Source organism: Pistacia vera, unplaced genomic scaffold (genome assembly GCF_008641045.1).
Source record: "Pistacia vera cultivar Batoury unplaced genomic scaffold, PisVer_v2 Contig754, whole genome shotgun sequence".
NCBI classification, from domain to species: Eukaryota; Viridiplantae; Streptophyta; class Magnoliopsida; order Sapindales; family Anacardiaceae; genus Pistacia; species Pistacia vera.
Window position 1 is genome coordinate 550,561 of NW_022196617.1, and position 24,610 is coordinate 575,170.

The 24,610-nt window shown below is 37.9% G+C and overlaps 2 protein-coding genes across 3 annotated transcripts; both read right to left on the reverse strand.

Moving 5' to 3' along the window:
• Positions 1–8,067: 8,067 nt before the first annotated feature.
• Positions 8,068–11,548, reverse strand: LOC116115802 (ankyrin repeat-containing protein At5g02620-like). Of its 2 annotated transcripts, none has more exons than XM_031401939.1 (4): positions 11,100–11,548; positions 10,306–10,826; positions 9,556–9,965; positions 8,068–9,064 (listed from the first exon to the last, which is right to left on the reverse strand). In XM_031401939.1, exons 2-4 carry the CDS (start codon positions 10,649–10,651, stop codon positions 8,192–8,194), a joined length of 1,629 nt encoding a protein of 542 aa, XP_031257799.1. In that variant the 5' UTR covers positions 10,652–10,826; positions 11,100–11,548; the 3' UTR covers positions 8,068–8,191. The 2 variants fall into 2 exon arrangements, with proteins under 2 accessions (XP_031257799.1, XP_031257800.1); XM_031401940.1 differs by lacking the exon at positions 11,100–11,548 and adding an exon at positions 11,023–11,096.
• A 1,755-nt stretch (positions 11,549–13,303) lies between these two features.
• LOC116115857 (ankyrin repeat-containing protein ITN1-like) lies at positions 13,304–17,251 on the reverse strand. Its single transcript, XM_031401984.1, has 5 exons — positions 17,128–17,251; positions 16,515–16,924; positions 16,238–16,430; positions 15,257–15,666; positions 13,304–14,424 (listed from the first exon to the last, which is right to left on the reverse strand). Exons 1-5 carry the CDS (start codon positions 17,150–17,152, stop codon positions 13,609–13,611), a joined length of 1,854 nt encoding a protein of 617 aa, XP_031257844.1. The 5' UTR covers positions 17,153–17,251; the 3' UTR covers positions 13,304–13,608.
• Positions 17,252–24,610: the final 7,359 nt, after the last annotated feature.

Consider the following 24,610-nt stretch of genomic DNA (forward strand, 5'->3'; position numbering starts at 1 on the left):
CTTTGTTAACAAACTCTTCATGCTTGTTGTACCGCTGCTCCACCTGTCATGCGTGGCTTTTCCCTTTCTGCCCCTTGCGGTTATAACATTTGATTATCGGGGGTCCATCATTACCTTCCCCAAGGAGTGCCACCTTGTCCTCAAGGTGGAAAGAAGGGAATTGGCTACATATGAAGGCATAATCCTCCCAAGTGTTGTCACAATGGGGAAGCGATTTCCACTTGATCAAGACTTCATAGCTACCATTCAGTAGGCGTTGATTACGCAAGGCCTGTTTAGGTTTAACTTGCAAAACCAGGTCACCTGTAAGGATGTCGGGAAGGGGCTGGGTTGCCAGGGGTGCAGAAGTGGCTTTTTTTTTTCAGCTGAGAGACGTGAAAAATATCATGTATTCGAGCTATGGAGGGTAGGGTGAGGCAATAAGCAACCTGACCAACTTTTGTAGCGATGGGAAAGGGTCCGTAGAAGTGGGGACTGAACTTCTCGTTGACTCGACAGGCTAGAGACTTAAGGCAATAAGGTTGGGGTTTCAAGTAGACGGAGTCTCCTACGGCAAAGTGAACTTCTCGCTATTTACCATTGGCATATTGTTTCATGTTTTATTGGGCTCTAGTGAAATTCAGTTTTAAATCATCCAAAATGGTATTGCGGTCCGCTAGTTGCTGATCTACAACATCCACAACTGAAGATTTTTCACTATATTTCAAAAGGATGGGAGGGTCTCGGCCCTAAAGAGCCTTAAAATGAGTCATTCCCGAAGAGCGGTTATAAGTGGTATTAAACCAATGCTCCACCTAATCCACCCATTTGGGCCAATGGTGAGGTTGATGACCTGCAAAACAATGGAGATAAGTTTCGATACAACGATTGACAACTTCCGATTGACCATCTCTTTGAGGGTGGTAGGCTGTTATCATGTGGAGTTGTGTGTCCCGTACTGTTTAAACATTTCTCCCTAGAAAAGGCTCATGAAAACTCTATCTCGGTCAGAGATGATGGTGCAAGGAAAACCATGCAATCTGACAATTTCTGTAAGGAACAGGTTGGCGACCTCTTGAGCTGTATATGGGTGGCGTAAGGGGAGGAAATGGCTGTACTTCGTAAGGCGATCCACCACGAGCAAAATAGTATCCACCCGATGAGCCTTAGGAAGTCCTCCAATAAAATCCATGAATAAGTCCTCCCAAACCTAAGACGGGATAGGCAAAGGTTGTAAAAGGCCCAAAGGTTGCAATGCAACATATTTATTTTGTTGGCAAATAGAACAAGCCTTAACATAAGCCTGGACATCCTGCCTCATACCTTCCCAAAAGACCACTTTCGCCAATCTCTTGTAAGTGCGAAAATAACCAGAATACCTCCTGCGGGGGAGGAGTGAAATTCCCGCAGAAGCTGCTGCAATGCATCATATTTATTTTGTTGGCAAACAGAACAAGCCTTAACATAAGCCTGGACATCTTGCCTCATACCTTCCCAAAAGACCACTTGCGCCAATCTTTTGTAAGTGCGAAAATAACCAGAATGACCTCCTGCGGGGGAGGAGTGAAATTCCCGCAGAATCTACTGCACTTGGGAACTGGATTTGGGCAACACAAGGCGGTCGTCATAGTAGAGTAAAGAACCCACTAACCTGAAATGTGGATGACTGGAAGGATCAGTAATCGGGTCTTGACAAATTTTCTGCAGTTTGCTGTCCCATTGAATGGCATTTGCCCACTCTTCTTTTTTTGCAAAGTAACAGACCAAAATGGCAGTACACTTAACAGTACCATCATGTCTAGATAAGGCATCAGCAACTTTATTCTCTAACCCTGGCTTGTATTGGATTTCATAGTCCAACCCGAGCAACTTGATTATCCATTTGTGTTGTTCTTCACCCTATAACCTTTGCTCATTCAGTTAGTGGAGGTTTCGTTGATCGGTCCTAATGATGAAATGTCGGCCGAATAGGTAATGGCGTCATTTCTGGATGGTGAGAACCACCACCATCAACTTTCCCTCATATACCGATTGAAGTCGTAAGCAAGTGGAAAGTCCTTGAGTCAAGAATGCCAAGGGCATGCCTTCCTGCATTAGGACAGCCCCGATACCGTATCCTGAAGCATCTGTCTCAATGATGAAAGTCTTTGAGAATCCTGGCATTACGAGGACCGGGACGGTAGTCATAACACGTTGAAACTCTTCAAATGCTTTCTGTGCTAATTCAGTCCAAACAAAGGAATCCTTGCGGAGAAGATTGGTTAAAGGTAGGGCGATTGTCCCATATCCATTGATGAATTTTTGATAGTATCAAGTCAGTCCTAGAAACCTGCAAAGGGCTTTGACATCCTTTGCGACAGGCCACTTCAATATGCATTCCACCTTGGAAGGGTCGACGACAATACCTTGGTCGGAAATGATGTGGCCTAAGTATTCCAATTGATACTGCCCATATGTGCATTTTTTTCTGTTAACCACCAGCTGATGGTCCAGTAATATCTGAAATGTGATCCTCAAATGGTGCAAATGTGTCTCCGGGTTAGTGTTGTAAACCAATATGTCATAAAAAAAAAAAAAACCAGGATAAGCTTACGTAAGTATGGTTTAAAGATGCTATTCATGAGAGCTTGGAAGGTTGACGGGGCATTTGATAACCTAAAGGGCATTACTAGAAATTCGTAATGCCCCTCATGTGTGCAGAAGGCTGTCTTATGGGTATCTTCCTCCCTGACCCGCATTTGATGATACCCGGACTTGAGGTCGAGTTTTGAAAACATAGTGGCACCGCCTAACTCATCAAATAGTTCATCCACTATTGGAATAAGTAATTTATTGGGTATGGTGACCTTATTAAGCGCCCGATAATCGATGCAGAAACGTCATCCTCCGTCTTTCTTTTTTACCAAAAGTATCGGGCTAGAAAAGGGATTGATGCTCGATTTAATAATTCCTGAAACCAACATTTCATGTATAATCTTTTCTATCTCGTGCTTTTGGTACTATGGGTACCGGTAGGGTCTGACATTAGGGACGGGGGTTGCATGTTCTAGTCTGATAGCATGATCGTATTCTCTTACCTGTGGTAACCCCGGTAAAGGTGCGAATAAGGTCTGGTACTCCTTTAACAAGGCCAAAAGATTACCATCACCTGTTGTGTCTTCGCCCTCCTGATAATGCAAATTGTTAAATTCCAATAAGTAGCCTTGTCCTTTGTACTGCAACATTTTCAGTATCTTCTTTAGTGACAACTTTGTTCTACTCAGAAAGGGATCCCCAACCAGAACTACTACGCTTCCGAACTGGTTGAATTTCATCACGGATTTTTTTCCAATTCGTGGTAATCTCTCCCAAAGTTTCCAGCCATGCAACACTTAGAATAACATCAGCATTGGTCATATCGAAGAGGTAGAAATTCTGGAACACTGAAATATTTTGCAATTGCAGCTTCACCTTGCGATACTCCCCCTGACAACTTACTCTGTAACCATCCCCTACCCTGACTCCATAAGGTTTGGTTGAAGCTATCGGAAGTCCTAGCTCTTCAACTACCTATCGATTGATAAAATTGTGAGATGCATCGTTGTCAATTAAAACCACTACACTCTTCCTTGTGATCTCTCCTTTTAGCTTCAAAGTTTTGGGTCCACTTATGCCCTCCACCGAACTGATGGAAAACTCCAAGGTTCTTGATATTTCTTCCTCTCCATTGGGTTCCTCTGCAGACAAACTCATTTATTTCTGAGTCCTTATCCTCCATCAACAATACTTGCACTTGCTTATCCCCACATCGATGACCCGGTGAGTACTTCGCATCACAACGGTAGCACAAGCCCTTCTCTCTCTTTCTTTGGATCTCAGCTTCAATCATTTGCCGGAAAGGAAAATCTCATCGGAATGGGCTTGGTCGGAAGTTGATTGACGAGGATGAGTTGGGGTTGGAGTAAGTCTTGTTTTGGTTACGTCGTGTAAATGGTTTTGGAGCTGAGTGGGAAGTGGAATATTGGGTTGGGTCAATTGGGTGTTGGGTTCTTCAGGTCGGGCTGACTAGGCATAAGTCTGTGGCCCAAAAGCAACTTAGGTCCACTTATTTGAGCAAGCAGGCCTAAGTTTGGCCTTTTCCACAGTCCGATTTCGCTTCTCCACTCTTTGGGCCAATTATGTCACACTAACAAGTGAGTTGGGCCGTGTTATAAGGTTGGGTTGCTGAAGCTTTATTTTAGCTTTCACCTTAAGCTTGAGCCCATTCAAGAAGGTAGCAGTGAGCACTTCCTCCTTTTCACCGGCCATTAACGCCGCCACTTCTTCAAACTTGCGATGATATTTCAATACTATTCCTGTTTACTTAGTGGCCATCAGTAGCTTTAAGGGACTCACCTCTTGTGTTCCATTGAATCTTTGGGAAAGGGCTATTTTGAACTCCTGCCAGTTATTTACCATCAATCTGGTTTCCAGCCATTGGTACCAATGGAGGGCTTCTCCCTCCATGTAAAGCGCGGTTGCCACCACCCAGTGCTCTTCAGCGATCTGATTGAAAGTGAAGTAGCGTTCTACCTTAAATATCCACTCGTACGGGTCTTCACCAGAAAAAAATAGGCAACTCCAGTTTCCGGCCCTTCCAGTCACGTCTAAACCATCCTTCACCACCTTGGTTCCATTCCTCTCCTGATGGGTTACCTCGCTGGTTCTCATGCATTCTGTCTTCAGTGTGTCCCCCTCCATTAGCTCTTCCCTGATTTCCGAGATTCTCGTGGGGTTCGTGTTCAGTGTGTTCTACCCTTCCACGACTCGAATTTCCACCTAAATTTCTTCTTCGTTCCTCTTCTTCTTCATCCTTTTTACGCATCCAATTCTGCATATCCATTAAAATCTCCCTCATTGCGTTCACCATCTCGGTCACTTTGGCAACATCCTTCTCAACATTGTCTATTCTATTCTCCATCCTTGTACCAACCATACCCTGAATCCTTCTTGGCTCTGATACCATTTTGATGGAACCAGCTGAGAATATTCAGTCACTCCCACATTCAATCAATCACGACATTCCAAAATCAATCAAGGATCAGAATACAAACAAGGATCGACTCAATTGTAATGATACTTGTATTAATAATCTGTGACAAAACTACAATGAAAGTAAATGTAAATGCAAATAGTATTAAGAACAACAATAAAGAAATGAGCACAGGCTGATCTCAAGGGTCAGCTCCTCCCAACAAATTCCACAATATTCTCTCTGATATCACACCTATTCTCTCTCCTTTCCTTTTATTTCCTTGATTTCTTCGTTAACAAACTCTTCATGCTTGTTGTACCGCTTCTCCACCTGTCATGCGTGTCTTTTCCCTTTCTGTCCCTTGTGGTTATACCATTTGATTATCAGGGGTCCATCAGAAAACTGATTTGATCTCTTTGAACGAAAGGTTGGTTTCAAATTTAACCCTTCCAAAATTTCATTGCTGTAAAATAGCCATTTCACAAACAATATACTGGCCCTTAACAGGACACTGCATTCAGTGCCTGTGGTCTTTGAGATTTTGAGTGATTAGATTAACTCCATTAACGCCGACAGTGGATTTAAAAACACTGCTCTTCCTACATATGATTGCAAAGAAGTTATGAAAAATAAACCAAAACTTGGAATCTTGCAGGAGTTCCAGAATTCCCATCTTCTGAATTGTCATATTCTTTTATATTCTAAGTTACTTTTTCCCAATACTTTTTCTTGCATCTAAAGCATAAGCAATACATTTTGTGATATAAAATACACAAGTGTTGTGATTTGTAACAGTCTGCTTAAAACTTAATGTGACAGAAGATTTTCAAACTCTTTCTTGTCTTCATGTCCACTTCCGTAGAGATTTTGACAAGTTTTCATTTTGATATGGTTGCTGACCACCCAGACAGCAAAATATTACAGTTTATATTCCCAAAGAACTATGTTGCTTTCAGTAACAAAATTTACTAAATACTGAATAACTGTTTCAACTAATGGCTCAGAAATGGATCATTATTGTTCAATGAAATTTAAGTGGGATAAAGATTTAGTATAATTAAATTTCTTACACTTTACCGATTTAAGGTTCAAGACAGTTTTGTAGCATCTCCTGATGGACCTTGAAGAGATCTATGTGGCATTGCTGGGACCAGAGAGCAAGTGGAGCATGTGAATAATGTCAGGTGAGATTCAAAGTATCAACATTATTTTCTTCAAGATATTTTTGGACTAAAATATATTTCCATATTTAATTTGTCATTCTCTCATACTTTATTCTCATGGATGTCTTCAGTAACGTGAACACTAATCAGCAAAATGAAAGGGAAGGGAGATAATATCCCTCTCTTTTGCCTTACTTTTTCATATTTTACCTTGTATTAAATTAAATGCAATCAAACTTTGAACTTTTCAGTTATCTCTAGCTATCTCTTTCAGTAACCTTTTCTTCTTTGACCAGGGTTTAATATACCTTCTAAATCTTGCAAGTATCTCTGTATCCGAATTCTGAATCTCCCATTTCTATATCAAAAATCTTAGCTTAAGAATTCGCGGTCAAAGAATATTTGAATGATAAAAACCATTGAGTTACTAATGAAAGAGTAAGGCACAAGTATTGCTGAGCATTCTGTCACCTTGTGTAGGCTCATGTGCCAATATGTAGGCATGTGGGGTGGGGCGGGGAGGGATCTCATTCACCGTCCCGATACTCACTGTCAAAATCACTCTCCACCCCGCCTCGTCCCCGTTACGGGGATGACAGAACCCATGGGAAATTTTGGAGGTCTATCCCTGTCTCGTTAATTTTTATCTTTGCAGAGAGTTGAAGTTTGGCTGGATTGGAGAGATCAAATCGGCATCGGTGAACGGCAATATGAAGTCAGCTAAGGGCGAATGGCAATGGCGACAAGTTTAAGACTTAAGGGTTAGGGTTTGTTCTTGTTCAATTGTTTAGGTTTAGGGAAATTGGGAATATATGGGTTTATATAGATAGGATAATTGTGTAATTAGGTTAAATATATAGGGGTATTAGTGGAAAGTGCATATTATATAATTTTATATATTATATATGGGGCGGGGGAAGGGCAACCCTCACCCCTGCCCCATCCCCTGAGGACAGGGATTAAAAGTCCTTCCCTCCTTGCCTCTATCCCCAAAAAAACCGAGGAATCCCCGCCCCACACGGGGCGGGTTGGGACGGGATGGGGCCCCTGAATTTCAGGGCCCATTGCCATATTGGCAATATGTGTCTGATTCATTTGGTCATTTGGTGGCCTTTTTCCCAATTAGTTGATCCATGCAATGCTCTCTATGCTACTGTCCTGATTCTTGAAAAGACAGAACAATCATAAGAAACAGTCTATTTGGACAGATAGGATGAGGGGCCTTCAGCATAGATTGAAAAAAATCAGACAGCCTTTTATGAATCAGAAAAAACACTTCATTGAAGAGTCACACAGAGAACCCCAGTAGTGAATTTTGATGTCGGCATGTTGCATGCATGCTGCATTATGCTGACCTACACTGATCAATGAATTGCATTAATTAGTAATGTTCAATGTAACTCACTTTCAAAAACCACTAATGTTGGTACAGTTCCTCTGAAAAAGACTCAAGTTGAGGATTTTCCATTAGCTTGAGTTTCCTGTCCTACACTTAATATCAGAGCTGAATAATACCTTGAATCTCTATTTCAGAAGAAAAGTTTTGCCTCTAAATTGAAAATCCTTTGACAATAACTAGTTTAGGATTCACATTAAAGATGTTACTGAAGCAAAAGTTCAATCAAAATATTATGGTTCTGTCCAGTATAATTATCAATCCTTCTATTAGAAATCAGGGATTGGGCTGAAATAAAGATCCCTATGCCATGTGTGTGAACATAACTTATCAGTCTACAAATGGACTGTGATAATGATACCTATGCGAAATCTTTACTGCACAAGCATATCAACAGTGAATAATTTACGTGAGCTTAAATATGAATTCATACATCATTTACACAGACTAATCTGATTCTATTAGATAAAACTTCATGAGCAGATTAGTAGATTACAATTCATTCTTCATAAGCTCCTCCCAGAACAAACTGCCAGTTAGTTACTTCATTGAGAAGTAAAATGCTGATACTATGTCACATTCTTATATACATGAAAGAAGGAGGAACTTTCTTATACAAAGAGCTAAACAAGGGAGAACTGATATGTAGTATATCAATTCTTAAACCGCATAGAGTTTCTTATGCTCATTGTTCAGAAACTCTGAATCTGACATTATTGACAATGGTGATGACCTACTGTTCATTGATGACCTCCGCAGGCTTTGTGATCTGGAGGCTTGAATACAATTGACAATTACCCAATAACACATCGTCCCAATTGTTGATAGCATAATTATGGTCCCTATACATGTTATAGCGATAGCCCACCACCGATCATTAACTCCTACAACAATGTATGACAGTGCAAGGAATGCAATTGAAATCATGACACAAGCCAACCACATCAGTTTGTTAATGATCGCCATCATTTGCTTTTTTGCCTTTCTCTCTATAACCACCAAAGAAGTTTGAACAACCACGACAGCCAAAGATATGAAGAGGGCAAGAGAGTCAAAGATGACGAAAATCATAAACGGTGGCTTTGGAGCAATATTTGCTTCTCCAAGAGATAGCCCAGGAGGAACATGTGCTGGGTCATCAGCATACTGGCCCGGGACACTGAAGATGGCAGCAAATGCAACTGTAGCAATGAGGACAGCAACAACTGTGGTGGAGTTGATTGCATTGTTCAACCCTTCTGTATGCATTTTGTTGAGTCTCTTAGCAATACCCTGCACACGTTTCTGTGTTTGGTGGGTGTGCACAAGCTGGTCATACACCTCATGTTTTATTTCACTTACAGTTTGCTTGAATTCTCGAGCTGAGTTTGGTGTTGGTTGCTTGATGAATTTGGCAGACAGGACTCCATGGTCCCGTAATATGGCTCCAATTTCAGAGTGACCGGTTTTCTCAGCAGTGTCTAGAGCAGTTTCTCCAGATTTGTTAATGACAGCTTTGTCTAGTCCACTGTGATTCAGCAGCTTCCTTACAATCTACAAGAATAGCATCATTGCTTGTATCAGAACCTTTACCTCTATAGAATGGCATTAAAATCTATTAGCAATTTTAATTGTTGGTCACTTTGCCACAAACTTGTTCGGGTGACGTGGTAATCAAAATCCATTAGAAGTTTTGAAAGCAAGAGAAACGATGATGTAATTTATATTGCATCCTTTCAGGAAAATCAATTATGAGGTAAAAGCAACAACCAACCCCTCAAAGACTAAACAACATTTTAAATAAAAACAATAAGATCAGAAAGTGACTTCTTAGATACAAACTCACAATTAAAAATAAAATGATTGTAATTCTCTAGGTTTATGCCTATCTGCCACTAGAAGGCACTAGTCAGGATAAGATAGTATGACATATGATGATTCTCACATTCTCTTTAAAGATAGCATAAGTGCATCATCTAGGTTAAGTTGAAAATAAGTATGATTTTAATGATGATTAAAAACAAGAAATAATAGATTTTAGTCACCTGCACCCGGCCCTTACGAGTTGCTATATGCAAGGCAGTGTTGCCCTTGTTATCAACCATGTTTATTAAAGAAGGACCTATCTCCACCAACCCATCCACTAGTTCAACACTCTGTCCTTTAACTGCCATGTGGAGAGCTGTCTGGCCCTTCTTATCATTCCTCATTGCAATTCCAGGTTCTTTACTCAAAAGTGCCTTCACAATCTCCAGATGCCCTTTCCTTGCTGCAGAATGCAAGGCAGTTTTCCCATTGCTTTTAGCTATGGTAGCTATGCTACTACCTCTCTCCAGGAGGAAAATAACTACGTCTTTGTGGCCCTGTGAGGCAGCAGTGTGTAACGCTGTTGTGTTTGAGGAATCCGAAGTCATTGAAAGTTCAGGAATTGTCTCCATGAGGACCTTCAGCACCTCTGTAACATAGTATGAACAGATATTAGAATAGTCTGATTCCAAGAATGATCTGTCATTAAAAAATGATAATGTTATCGAGCAAGGAACATAAAAAAAGGGGGAAACTGGGAGACTACCAATAGCAGTCATGAAATATGGGGAAATTTTGCAATAATGATGGTCTGTGACTGTAAAGTAAAATTTTCCTACAGAAGTTACAATTAATTGATAACATCAGATGAATTTTATGCAATAACTTGAAGCTAACTGGCTATAAATTTGTACAAACTGGATATGATGTATTACTTACTATTATAACAAACTGTTTAGGAGAAAACATAATTCCCATTGAAAACTTACCCAAGTTCCCTTGCTTTGCAGCAATGTGGAATGCATCATAGCCATTCTTTGCTTTGCTGCCAGCCAAACCAATATCATGATACTTCATCATTTCCTTAACCAGATCAGCACAACCATACTCAGCAGCAACATAGAGTGTTGTTTCACCGGATTGATTCTGTTTAGACAACAACTCCTTCAACTCTAGATCCCCACTACTAGAAATCATTTCCAACACCAATTCCAAGCTCCCTGCTCTCACCAAAGCCTGCAACGGTGTGTCATCCCTTTTTGCCGTCAACTGTTTGGTCATCTTTTTCCGGCTAAAGCTTTGTTGTTGCCCCGAAGGAGGTTCCATTAATATCATTCCCAGGCAAAACAAATAAAGAATCTTATTTATTTTGTATCAGAATTTCAATTATCGATGATCAGCCAAGATCAGACCAAATTAGGAATTTGTAAATTGGAATAAGATAAGAGGATGCACGTGGGAAACTGGAGAGTTTGATTCCTTGATACAAAAATCATATCTCTGACATGTTCTGCAACCAAATTTTAGCATTAAATTAATACCCACTTGTCTTTCAATCAACCATTATTACTAGCATATTTCTATTTTCTATTTCAATCATCATTATCAACAATCACCAACATAGCCAAAAACTCAAAAAAAGAAAAAAAAGAAAAAAGAAAAAGAAAAGTAAACTAACGATAGGAACAGTTAAGTTTGAAACATACTGAACAAAAATTTGAAATCCTTGTAGTCAAATTCCACTTCTTTAAGGTAAAAAACTATTAAAATAAATACTAGTTACCTTCTTATCTGACTTTGGCTTTGAAAACCAGAGCTTTATGAGTCTCTGCGCGTTCAAGTAACCGAAGAAGAAGCAAGAGAGGATGATGTGGCATGAAACGCGTAAGTCTGTAGTTAAAGCACGCTTGTTGAGACTTAAAGTGGAGCAGAACCAGAGGCGTTTAAGTTATTGCTAGTGGGTTTTGTCTGTAGCGAGAAGGGAGTGACCAGTGAACTACACTTGTAAGAAAACGTGCAGTTTATCATTTCACTCTTCTTAAAACCCCACACGTTTATTAGAAGATGAGCCAATCCACTATTTTCACTCGGTTCTCACCATTTCACCACAAAAATATTGGCTGTGACCCAGAAATCCTGCAACTCTGTCTCAGGTCATTGGCAAGTCTAATGTTCCAGAACTGTATAGTGGATAGCGGCAGCAACCGTATTAAAGAGGTTTTAATTGTTTTTTATGTAGTGTTTTTGCCAAAGGCAAAGCCATTATTTTGTATCCAATATTTGGTTAAAAAATATTTAGTTTGGGGTTGTTAGTAGACGATGAAATTAAGGCAATGGGTGTTATTGGAAGAAGCAATCAAAGGTTGATGTGACACAGAGAGTAGGGCCGTTGACTGAAAGCCAAAATTTGGGTCAAGGTCGCCCACATTGGCTTCTCCCTTTTCATCCTCACGGACCTCACCCTCACATGTCTGCCTTTAACTTTAGCACAGGTGTCTTCGGTTTGACTCTTTGCGTTTTGTTTTGATATTGCTGCTGCTGCATGTGGAATAAATGCTGGCCGCGTGTACGTATGTACTTGCTTGTGCTTCACTCTTTGATTAGTGATCATCATCACAATTACAAAGACGTAAGCAATTAAGAAGTGGTGGCTGATGCCTGAAATCAAAGTGGGAACTTTTTATTTCTGCGCTAAACACGGAAAGGCCCAACAAATACAATTGCACAATCTCTCTCTCTGTTTCATGATGTGGACTGCTAAACTAATACATTTTTGCATTTTTATAGAGACTTTCTTGTTTAACCATTGGCCTGACATCCTGTTCACATTCACATATTGTTTGTAAAGCCTCAATTTTAATGAGATTTTATTAGCCTAAAAGGCACTACAGCTTTAAGAAGTCTGGATTCCATTGCCATCAGCTCTTTGTAAACCTTTTGGGAAGCCAATAAAACCGAATATGTTCAACGAGTAAACGACATTTTCCCACCCAAGGTTTGGCGAATCTATGAGTTTCCACCCTTGTTTTGATAAATTTAAGATCCTCACCATTAAATTAACAAAAAATTATTTAATCTAATGATTAAAAGAGTAAAATTGTCATTTCAAAAGATAAAATTTTTAAAATAACCCTTTACTTCTCAAATTCATCCCACCAGTGATTTTAAGTCATTATGGCTTGTTCCCAACGTAGTCAACCCCTCCCGACACCACCATTACAATCCCTTCAACCCCCACACCAAAACCCCTAACCTCTCTGCCTAATTGAACTCCCCAATCGCTAGTCATCGCTCTTAGTTTCAGTCGCGTGTTTCATCCAAATTTCGACAGGTCCCGACACCGAAAACCACCCTTTGACACCACCAATAGCATCATTGGCTTCCCCTCACCAAAACCCCCAATATCGCCGATCGCAATTGCTCGCCGATCGCCGTTGCCTCTCCCTTAGGTTTTCGGTTGTTGTCGTGCCTTTCCAGCCAAATTTCAGCACCTCGCCGAGGTGCACTCAGGTGGAAAAGTAAAGGTTTTGGGTGAGGAGGATAAGGGGATGCTGATGGTGGTATCAGAATCAGACCCGATTTTTGGCTTGTCGGGATCTCTTGTGGGGGTTATTTGAGAGAAATTTGAGATGTGAGGGTTATTTTGAGATAAAATGGACAGTGTCAATTTAAGGGTGGGACCTGGCAGATTTGCCAAACCTTGGGTGGGTACATGTCGTTTACTCTATGTTCAACCAGTATGTAAATCACAAATTGACATTGAAAAATTTTTGGTCACCTGTAAGAGGACCATAACCTATACTTAAAAATGTTGTGATAGCGTATCAATTCTAATTAAACCTAATGTGTGCATAACTTACAATAACCTGTTAGGAACCTAGGGTTCTAACAATAAAAACCAAGAAATTTAATGAAAATAAATTGATCTCTTCGAGAGGATCTTCCTCCAATTTGTCAAAGGAAATGCCTAACCCACAGGGCATTACTACCCTCTTAACAGAATATAGAAAGCAAATTAAAATATGAAAATATAAGAAAAAATAGGGATTCTAGCAAATAAGGGAAAATAGGAATCCTAGGCTATTAAGGGTTGTATCATAACCATGAGATATTTTCATATGGTGCCTGTGAAAATTCATGATTCATCCTCAGAAGACCAGAAAGGAAAAGAATCCATTCACTCAAAGAAAGCTTGAGATTTGTAAAGGCCACTTTTTGATTTTGATTCTTGCCTTCATACTAAGAAAAAAGAAACTCCTCACCAGTAAAGGCCAATTTGGTATACAGGTTCATTAAATGGCATAAATTGGGACTTCTGAATCAGTATCTAAGTGACGCCATGCATTCGATCTTTTCTTTTCTCTCTTCCTCACTTTTCGCTTCCGCTTTCTCTTCAATATGTGATAGATCAATGCAATTAGAACTCCTGCTATTATAACTCCTCCTATGCAAGTAACAAGAATTGCAGCCCACATGTTACGCTGACCAAGCACTATAAATGAAGCAGCTAAAAATGACACAGTAGTGCATACAGAAGCCAACCACATCAACTTATTGATCACCTTCACAACCTGCTTCTCTGACTTTAATTCTCCCCTCACAATTGTGATTTGTACCACCACAACAGACAATGAAGTGAAAAGTGCAATGGCATTAAAGATGAAGAAGATCTTAAATGACGCAGAGCCTACGCCCACAGCTGACCCATCATCCCTATCTCCACCAGGAAGTGTGAAAATAGCAGCAAATGCAACTGATGCAAAAAGCACAGCAACCACTGTGACCGAGTTAGTAGTGCTATACAATCCTAATCTATGGAGCCTGCGGAGATCTTGGGCAATTCCAGTTACATTCCTGTTGGTTTTGCGGGCTTGTTCGAGCTGTGAATGCACATCTTTCTTGATTGCTGTTACAGTTTTACGAAGCTCATCTCGTGGGAGCTGGTTTAATTCTTTTGCTCTCACGCCACCATAACGAGCTAAACAGTCCTTTATCTCAGCAGTTTCTTCAGAGAGTGGAAGCCCTTCAACTATGTCAATGGCTGTTCTTTTGTCCCTTGTTAGTACATTCACGTCAGTCTCAGGAAGTTGTATCAACTCATTCACTATCTGCAAAAGATAACAACGCTCTACATGATTTTGGCTCTTCAGAACATTCCATTATATGTTGTACACTGCTAGTATGATAAAAATTTCACTTACATATAAGATCATGAAGCTTAAATTGAAATCACATTCTTAAAGTAGTAGGAAGAGAAATTATACTATAAAGAAATAATCCTATCAAAGAATTTAACATGGCATTATACACTATTGACAGAGCAAAATAACTTAAAGTTCATGCAAATAACAGCAACTACATCTAATAATTTCCCTAAATTGTATTCCGGTATTTCATCAAATTTTACATGAAGCTATAGAAAAAGAGATGATTTTCTAACCATACAACTTCAAAATTATGATTCAAGGAACAATTATATTTTTGAAACCTTGGAAGAGATGTGAGCATCCAACTCAATTCTGAAGCATCTAATCAGAACTTCAGAAATCACTGTCCCATAACTGGGTTCAATCTGGTGAGTATGAGACCAGTGGAGGTAAACTGCTAAGGACTAAGATAGAGCCATAATAAACAACAGATCCCTAGTTTAGGAATTACAATATAAAATATACATGCTAATCCAGAAATGGTTAATGATAATAAAATTTCAAGTCTTAAGATTATAATTACCGCATCCAATTCTTTTGACATACTACAACTTGGTAAATCTAAAATCACATGCACACAGAACTTGTGCCACTAAAGCTCGAGGCTGAGCAAGCATAAACATCAATTTCTCAGAAACATTAACCAACTACCAAGCACACATAATTGTAAAAACTGACCTCATTCTTAATAAAGGAATATAACCAATTACAAAGGCTCAGCAGTGATTAATACCTCTACCCGCTTTTTCCTGGCAGCTATATGTAACGCTGTATTACCAAACTTATCTGGAAGCATGACAATGGTTGCATCTGCTGCAAGAATCAACCTCACGACTTCACGGTTAACACCTTTTACAGCCATATGCAATGCAGTCTGACTTTTCTTATCAGTCCTTCTTGCCAGTAGTAGATCCTTGTCGAGCAATGTTTTTACAATACCTATATGCCCCTGCCTGGCAGCTAAATGTAATGCATTCTTTCCGTTGGATTTAGGTATTTCTAACAAGCTAAGATCTCTGGAGAGCAATACATTTACTACTGCTGCATGTCCTTTAGTAGCTGCAGATATAAGTGGAGTCGCATTTGATTGGCCAACTGTTTTGATAAGGCTAGGATCATAGTCCAACAGCACCTGGACAATGGCTGCATAAAGATTGTTACTGAATTGAGGTTGCCCAGTTTAAATATATATTTTGTCCTAGCAACCAGAAAGCATACAAGAATTAAGACGCATTCATTCTAACAACAGCGATGGAATGGCAATAACTGACAATAGACCTTTTTGAAAGATATAGAAGGAAAATGCTTCAGAAGAGCCTGTGTAGCTTTTAAGATCAATGGGTACAGCCTCACATGTTATTTATAGTATTGTTTGCCATCATACTTCTCATCTACGGAGTAGTACTTAGGATTAATATTTTTTGTTTTCAACTATGTGTTGATGGTGTAAAATAAATCTTCAAAATTTCATCTTTGCAACTAAACTATCAAAATTCACGGCTATATTGACTGTTAATAATTGAACATCCTCTGCAAACAGCACATTCAAAGTGTTCCACCACAATTACAACTTTAATTACCTCCCTCTAACATGATAAATCAACAACAGAAATGTATAAACTCAGAATATATGCTTCATATCGTTGATATCAACATATGACCTTGCTAAGAAACACCATAAGGGTGAAGTTAAAAATATAAATCAAACCATTACCTTCATGCCCTTGACTGGCAGCAATATGCAACGGATCAAAGCCAGAGTGGTTCTTCAACAAAATAGCCTCCTCAGTTGTATACTGCAACAACTCCTTTACAACATCCAAATGCCCCTTTTCAGCTGCAATAAACAATGCCGTCTCTCCCAAGTCATTCACCTCATTCACAATAGCTGCCTTTATCTCCCCCACCTAACCAACATCACCTAATCAAAATTAGGATTAAAATTTCTCAACAAATTGAAACAGTAATTAAAAGATTAATGAAAAGCTTACCTCAGCATCAAAATCAGCCTCACCAAACGTCCCCATCATTTGTGCATCAATTTCATCCAAAATTTTCTTAACACCCTCCAAATCTCCACGCTGTGCAGCCAAATGCAGCTCGGTGTCGTTGTGGCGGCCTGTGACCTGTCTCACATACTTGGTTTTCTGATCAAATCGCTTACCGGAGTTCGACACAACCAAGGACTTACTTGATTGGGATGCCAACAAACGTTTACTTGAATTGGACACCAACAATGCCTTGCCAGAATTGGACATCACAAGGGCCCCTCTTGGCGTTGTCGATGCTCTTGGAGAATATGGAGAAGCTGGTAATTCTGAATGAACACGGCTAAGAGCCGGAAGACTTGGCCCTCTCTCCAAATCCCTCTCCTTGCCTTCATCATTCATATCTATTACAACTATAATTACATGACAAAATTCTTCTATAAGTGTTACGTTTTTATATTACGCAACAAATCTTATATATTCTATATTACTATTCATTACAATTTTCACATCTCACGTAACAAATCATGTAGAGTTTTATTACAAATTTTACGTTCTGGAATCTAAAATCCTGAAATTTTTACATGAACATTCAATATATTACAAAGGAGGATACCTTTTTCTTTGTCCTCGAACCCCATTTGAAGATGTTCAAAACGGGTTATATTTCTGCGTTTTCATGTTGATGGTTTTGTTGTGTTGAAGATGATGAGAAACAGAGAAATGAAAAGGGAATACCGCCGGGTGGGTTTAGCAATTTGCCACTGGGGCAGCCGATGTGTACTTCTCCAGGTTCTTTATTTGAATTGGAAAGACCGTTCCTCGTTAAATTTGGTATATTATGGTTCGTTATTTGCCACGTCATTATCAGCATAAGTTTTTAATATATATATTTCTTCACTTTTTTTTTTCTTTTTCTTTTTTTTTATGATTGGGTCTTTTTTTTTTATGATTGGAGTGTTACGTCAGCTTGCGCTCTTCAATTTTTCTTTTTCCGATCTGGGTGTTCGGGTCAGCTTACGTACCCTTCAACTAATCCTTAAAACCCATTGAACATCTTACAAGTCCAATGTTTCAGATCGAACACCCTACAAACCCAATATTCGAGGTAAGCCACAAATGTGGAAGGTGGCTCCAAGGTAGTTTGAACCGATGCTCATTAAACACCCTATAAACATAATGTTCTAAGAAAAGTCGACAGTGGGCCATGTCGGCCCATGGCACTATAAGGCACGACACGACAAAAGCACGACCCAGCCCAGTCCACAATCATGCAGGTTGTGTCGTGGGTCTTAAAAAAGGCACGTGGGCCAGCATGACATGACAAGATACAAAATAAAATAAAAAAATAAAAAAATGAAATAGTTGTTACCCCCCTACACAAGGGGGTAACGACTATTTCCATTCAAATTATTTTTTAATTTTTTCCTATAAATGCCCCATTATTTGTCTTATTTTTTCACACTCTAGTTCCAAATCTCCATTCTTCATTCTCCTTTCTCTCTCAACTCTCAAGCTCTCATAATCTCTCTCAAATTCTCCATTATTTTTTTTGTCAAATTTAATTTAATTTTTAGTCAAATTTCAAAATGAATCCAAATTCAAATGAATTTAATCATTTTGATTATTTTGATAATGAGTTTAGAAATTAATGAAAATGAAGATGTATGATGATTTTTAATTTATGAGTTTGTATTTGTAATTTATAATTATAAGTAATAAAAAGTGTTGAAATTCAATTAATATTTCAATGTCTCGTTATTTTATTATATTTTATAGTGATTATATATTTTTTTATGAAAATGAAGATGTATGATGATTTTTAATTTATGAGTTTGTATTTGTAATTTATAATTATAAGTAATAAAAAGTGTTGAAATTCAATTAATATTTCAATGTCTCGTTATTTTATTATATTTTATAGTGATTATATATTTTTTTAATTAATAATACACTACAAAATGTCACTAAATATAACATATAAACATTTTTATAATAATTACTAATAATAAATCAAAATTACCATAATTTACAAATATTAAAAAAAATTGTAGGTCGGCCCACAAAGCATGTGGGCTGACCCACAGCACATCTTGATTTATATCTAGCCGTGCTATGGGCCTTCAGATTTGGTGGGTCGATACGACACGACAATGTATGAATTTCTACGGGCCTTGGCACGGCACGGCATGACGAGCCTTGAATTTTTAGACACAGCACGACTTATGGCCAGTTCTAGTTTCAAGTAAGTCACAAATATTATAGGTGGCCCAAAGGTAATTCGAACTCAGAAAGTCAATGAAAGTAACAAACATTTTTTACCGCTAGACTAACCCCTTGGTTAAAATTCTTCAATTTTCGATCATTTACTTATAATAAATTGTTGACTTAGTAATTAATTAGTAACAATGTATGATACAAAGTAAAGAAAAAACAAAAGAGACTTGTTGGAATGGTAAAGCTTAGAGGTGGAACATTTGGGCTGGGTTAGGCGGGTCAACCCTAACCCGGCCCGTAACGAAGCGGGCTGAACTCTTGGCGGTCCGGGTTGACCCTAACCCGGCAGCAACCCCCGGGCGGGCCGGGTTGCAAGATGGCAACCCGCAACCCGGTGGGTTGCTGTTTTGTCTCTTTTGAAAGACCCGCCGGGTTGGCTGTTGTCAACCCGGCAGGTTGACTGTTATGGAATAACGGCCAACCCGTCGGGTTCGCTGTAAAAAAATAAAAATAAATAAAAAAATTATTTTATTTTTCAAATTACCCTTTTACCCTTGAAATATAGTCGCTTTATAACCATTGGAATAGTCTTTTTCGTCATTTTTCTTTCCCATTTTTCCTATAAATTTGCCCTAAACTCTCACATTTTTCTCACAACTCAAATTCTCTCATTCTCTCATATTCTCTAATCTCTAATCTCTCAATAATTCATTTATTCTCTTAATCTCTTTGTTATCAATTTGCTCGTATTTTAATTTTTATTAGTTTTTGCAATTTTAATTCATATTTCCAATTTTCCAAATTCCAATTTCCAAATTCTAATTCTGTTTCTTTAATTTTTATTTCTTCTACATCAATTTTTTTTTCAACTACAATAGATAGATATTTCTCTCCCATCAATTACAATGATGAAGGAAACTACTATCCTAGTCCTAATCCCGCTGATTTTACTAACATAAATGCAGGAAGAGATTCAAATAGTTCCACTTTCCCATTCTCAGAATCCGATACACCTTAAAATATGTCCCTGATTCCAACAGCTCCTGGTGGTTCTAGAAGTCGTTCTCATAATCGTCGTGCTTGTCCAACTTCATCTCAAGCTGAGGCAGGATCATCAACTACCGTCGAAAGCGAAGACAGACACACATCAGACGTTTCGGCCCATTTCGACAAGTTTTACTAGACAGAAAATGGCATTCAAGTCAAGAAAGCGAGATGCAAATACTATGGAAATATTTATAAAGTTGATTCAGGTAATGGTACTAGTAATTTAAAAAGGCATGCTAATAAACATATTAATCAACATAGAAATAGAGAAAGTAATCAAACTCAAATAACTAATATGGGTACTAATTGGCGTTATAATTCTGATGTATATAGGGAACAGTTAGCTTTATATATTGCTGCAACTGATCAACCTATTAATATGGCTGAAGATAAATATTTTGCAAGATTTATTCAAAATTCATTTTTTCCAGGATTTAAAAGTTATTCTAAAACTGCAACTAGAAATGATTTAATAAAATTGTTTTAAAAAATGAAATTAGAATTAAAAAATAAAATACATACTTGTCATGTTAGTGTGGCTCTAACTGCCGATATTTGGAGTGGTAGAGCTAAACAAGATTATATTTGTGTGACTAGTCATTATTTTGATAATGAATGTAAATTAAATAAATCTTTATTAGGATTTAGATTAATGGATGTTGATCATAGTGGTGAACAAATTTATAATAAAATTGTTGAAGTTTTAGAAGATTATGATGTTGTTAGTAAAGTGATAAGTTTAACTTTAGATAATGCAAGTTCTAATAGTAAAGCTATAGATTATTTTCAAAGTAATTATCCTTTATATAACAATTTGAAGTTTTTTCACCAACGTTGTGCATGCCATGTTATTAATTTAATTGTGAAAAGTGGTATGAAAACAATTAAAGAAAATATTAATAGAATTAGAGATTGTTTAGCTTGGATTACTAGTAGTAATAAAAGAAATGTTGAATTTCAAGACGCTTGTATAAAATCAAATATGTCTCCTAGAACTTTTGCATTAGACATGCCTGTTAGATGGAATAGTACTTATTTAATGCTTGATTCATGTTTACCTTATGCTAATATAATTAGTTATTTTGTAGCAAATAATAGAGGTCCTCATTATTTGGTAGAAAATGATTGGCAAATAGCTAAAGTATTTCATTCTTTTCTTAAAACTTTTTACCAATCCACTTTACAACTTTCTGGTGTGTATTATCCTACTAGTCCATTGGTAATACATACAATTATAAAAATTTTCGAGTTATTTATAAAAAATAAAGACAATGTAATTTTAAATGCACCAATAAAGGCAATGGAATTTTTTTTTTTTAAAAAAAATATTAGGAACCCATTCCTTTTATTTATTGTTTAGGTGCTATATTTGATCATAGAATTAAATTAGCAGGTTTAGAAAATGGTTTTGACAATTTATGTGAAAATTTACAAACCGAAGTATATGCCAATCAAATAGGAGAGGTAAAAAATACACTTTTCGAAGTATATTTCCAGTATGAAAACAGGTATGGGAACCCGCAAAGAGGCGAAACATCCAGGGAAGCTGCATCAGAAGAAACAAATGAAGACTTCTACTCTTGGGGTGCACTGAATAGGCCGAAGAGGACCCGAATCCGAAGCACAGCCTCCTCTTCAGAAGCTCCACCAACAACAACAACTAATGTACTGTCTTCCATGTAGTCGCAGAGTAATGAGCTTCAACAATATTTGGCAACCCCTGAAATGTTACCAGTAGATCCACAACAGAGAGCCAACATTGATCTCTTAGACTATTGGAGAGCCAGAAAATGTATTTTTCCGGTATTATCAAGACTTGCCTTGGATGTTTTCGCTATTCCTGTCTCAACCGTCTCATCCGAACAAACATTTAGTGCAAGTGGAAGAATTTTAAATGAAAGGAGGACTAAACTTTCACAAAAAATGATTGAAGTCCTCACATGTCTTCGAGATTGGGAACGGTCGCGCCATCAAGATCAATACGAGGTTGTCGACGATACTTTAATAGAATCATTTCAATTTTGTAATATAGATGATACGGATGAGGGAGGTCCTAGTGAACCCCAAAATTAGTTGTTTTGTAAATTGTAACTTGTAAATTAATTGTCAATTATTGCACTCTTTTTTCCTTACCAAGTTTTTGTCCCATTGGGTTTTTCTTGGTGAGGTTTTTAACGAGGCAATAATTATTGTAATTTCTTATTTTATTTTTTAATAAATGAATAAATTTAATTATTCTTATATTACAATTTTAATGTATTAAAATTGAATTAATATTTGGAATGTTAACAAAAAAAAAATTAATTTAATTTAATTATGGATATTTGAAAAGAAATTAACAATTAACTAAAAACAATTACATTTATTCATTTATAAATTGTTAATTATTCATTTGAAAGTTAATTAAACATTTAAACTTAAACAAAATTAAAAAATAAAATAAAAAGCAGGTTAACCCGGCCCAACCCGCGGCCTAACCTGGTGGGTTAGGGTTGGCGGTCTGGGTTGGGCCAGCCAATGTACCGGGTGAGTCAGGACCGACCCGCCAGTAACAGCAACCCGTCGCGGGCCGGGTAGGGTCGGGCTGGGCGGGTTGCTTTTCCACCTCTAGTAAAGCTCTGTATACTTTATTGATAAAGAAAAAGGCCTATAAATAGGCTTTACATCATAACACTTCATCCTAACACTAACCATAACTTTTATAAAATAGGATCACACATGAGACACTTTCTCACCCACGAAATCAAATAAACAAATTGCTAAGGACTTGGACAAACCTACCAATGACTAGAGCTTCTAATATATATTAATAAATATGAAATAAAACATTTAAATCTTAATACCCTCCCTTAAATTGAAATCTGCAGAAATCAGTTTAAAAGAAAATCAACCATCTACAAAGTCCTCCTTTACAGCAGCACGTGAACAAACTCCAAGTAGACCACGCAACTTCACAAGTGTAGCCAACTTGAGAGGCTTGGTCTATATATCTGCAACTTGGTCTTCACTTCGACAACAAACCAAGTTGATTGTTCTATCATTGCTAAGATCTCTTAAAAAATAATACCTCACATCGATATGTTTGCTTCTTCCGTGTAGCATAGGATTTTTGGAGAGTTTGATTGTTGAGTTGTTGTCACAAAAAACCATAGTAGCTCCAACTTGCTTGAACTGTAGCTCTTCAAGAATTCTCCTCAACCAAATAGCTTGACAAGCACAACTATTGCAGCAATAAATTCAGCTTCTGTAGTTGAAAAGGTGACAATTGGTTGCTTCTTAGAAGACCACAAAATGGCCCCTGTGCCCAACATAAAAACATAACCCAAAGTGCTCATTCTATCATCTTGATCTCTTGCATAATCACTGTCAGTAAACCCGAACAACTCTAACTTTTCACCCTTCTTGTAGAACAACCCAAAATCTCTAGTTCCTTGCAATTAACGAAGGATTCTCTTGGCAACTAACAAATGCATTTCTATTGGATTCTCCATATATCTACTTATTAAACTCACAGAATACATTATGTCTGGTCTTGTTGCAATAAAGTACATCAAACTGCCAACAATTTGCTTGTAAAGTGTGTTGTCCACCTTCTTCCCTTCATGATCTTTGTTTAGTTTTAAGCCAAACTCAGTTGGAGTGCTTACAGGATTGCAAAAACCTGTCCAAAATATCTCGCACATACTTCTTTTGAAAAATAAAGATCCCATTAGCTGATTGCACTACTTATGTGCCAAGGAAGTAATGCATCATACCAAGGACAGACATTTCAAATTCAACCATCATAGATTTCTTGAATTCTTTAAACATGACATCATCATTTCCATTAAATATAAGATCATCTACATATAAGCAAACAATGAGCAATTTCCCCTTATCTCCAATTTTAACAAAAAGTGTGTGCTTATATGGACATTTGTGAAAGCCTTCTTTCAAAAAATAAGCCTCAATGCAACTATACCAAGCTCATGGAGCTTGTTTTAATCCATAAAGAGCTTTCTTTAAACTATACACTCTATGCTCATTTCCGATCTTAATATAACCAATGGGTTGTTCTACAAATACCTATTCCTCCAAGTTTCCATGTAAGAACGCCAATTTGACATTTAGCTGAAAAATAGGTCACGAGTTATGTGCTGCCAATGCGATCACCAATCTGATTGTATCATGTCTTGCAACGGGAGCAAAAACTTTTGTATAATCAATCCCATATTCCTGCTTATATCCCTTAGCCACCAAACGCGCCTTATACTTATCAACGTCACCATTTTCCTTTAGTTTTGTTTTGAAGACCCACTTTACACCAATGGTTTTGTGCCCTTTCGGAAGATCAGTCAGCTCCTAAGTTCATTTCTTTCAATGGCGTCAATTTCATCATCCATCGACTTCCGCCATTTTGCTTCTTTGACGGCACTTTCAAAAGTTGAAGGATCACAATCTGAAAATAAAGCAAAATGAGTGATTGGATCTTCAATTTTAGTTACCTCATAGTCTTCCATCCATGCAGGCCTTTTTCGAATACGACGAAGAGATTGAGCTGCTGCATCAGTAGCTTCTGCTGCTGTTGGCAAAATTTTAACAACTGTTGGAGTTGCTTTAGATGAATTTTCGGGCATAGAGACTGCTTGGGTTGACTCCCTTTCAGAATTATTGTCAAAAAGAACTTGGGTAGGCTACTGCCTATTCCAATCCCAAATGTTTTCCTCATCAAAGATAACGTCTCGGCTGGTCACAATCTTCTTGGTTAGTGGATTAAACAATTTATACGCTTTGGATGCTTTACTAACACTAAGAAAAACACACTTTTCCCCCTTATCATCAAGTTTCTTCCTTTT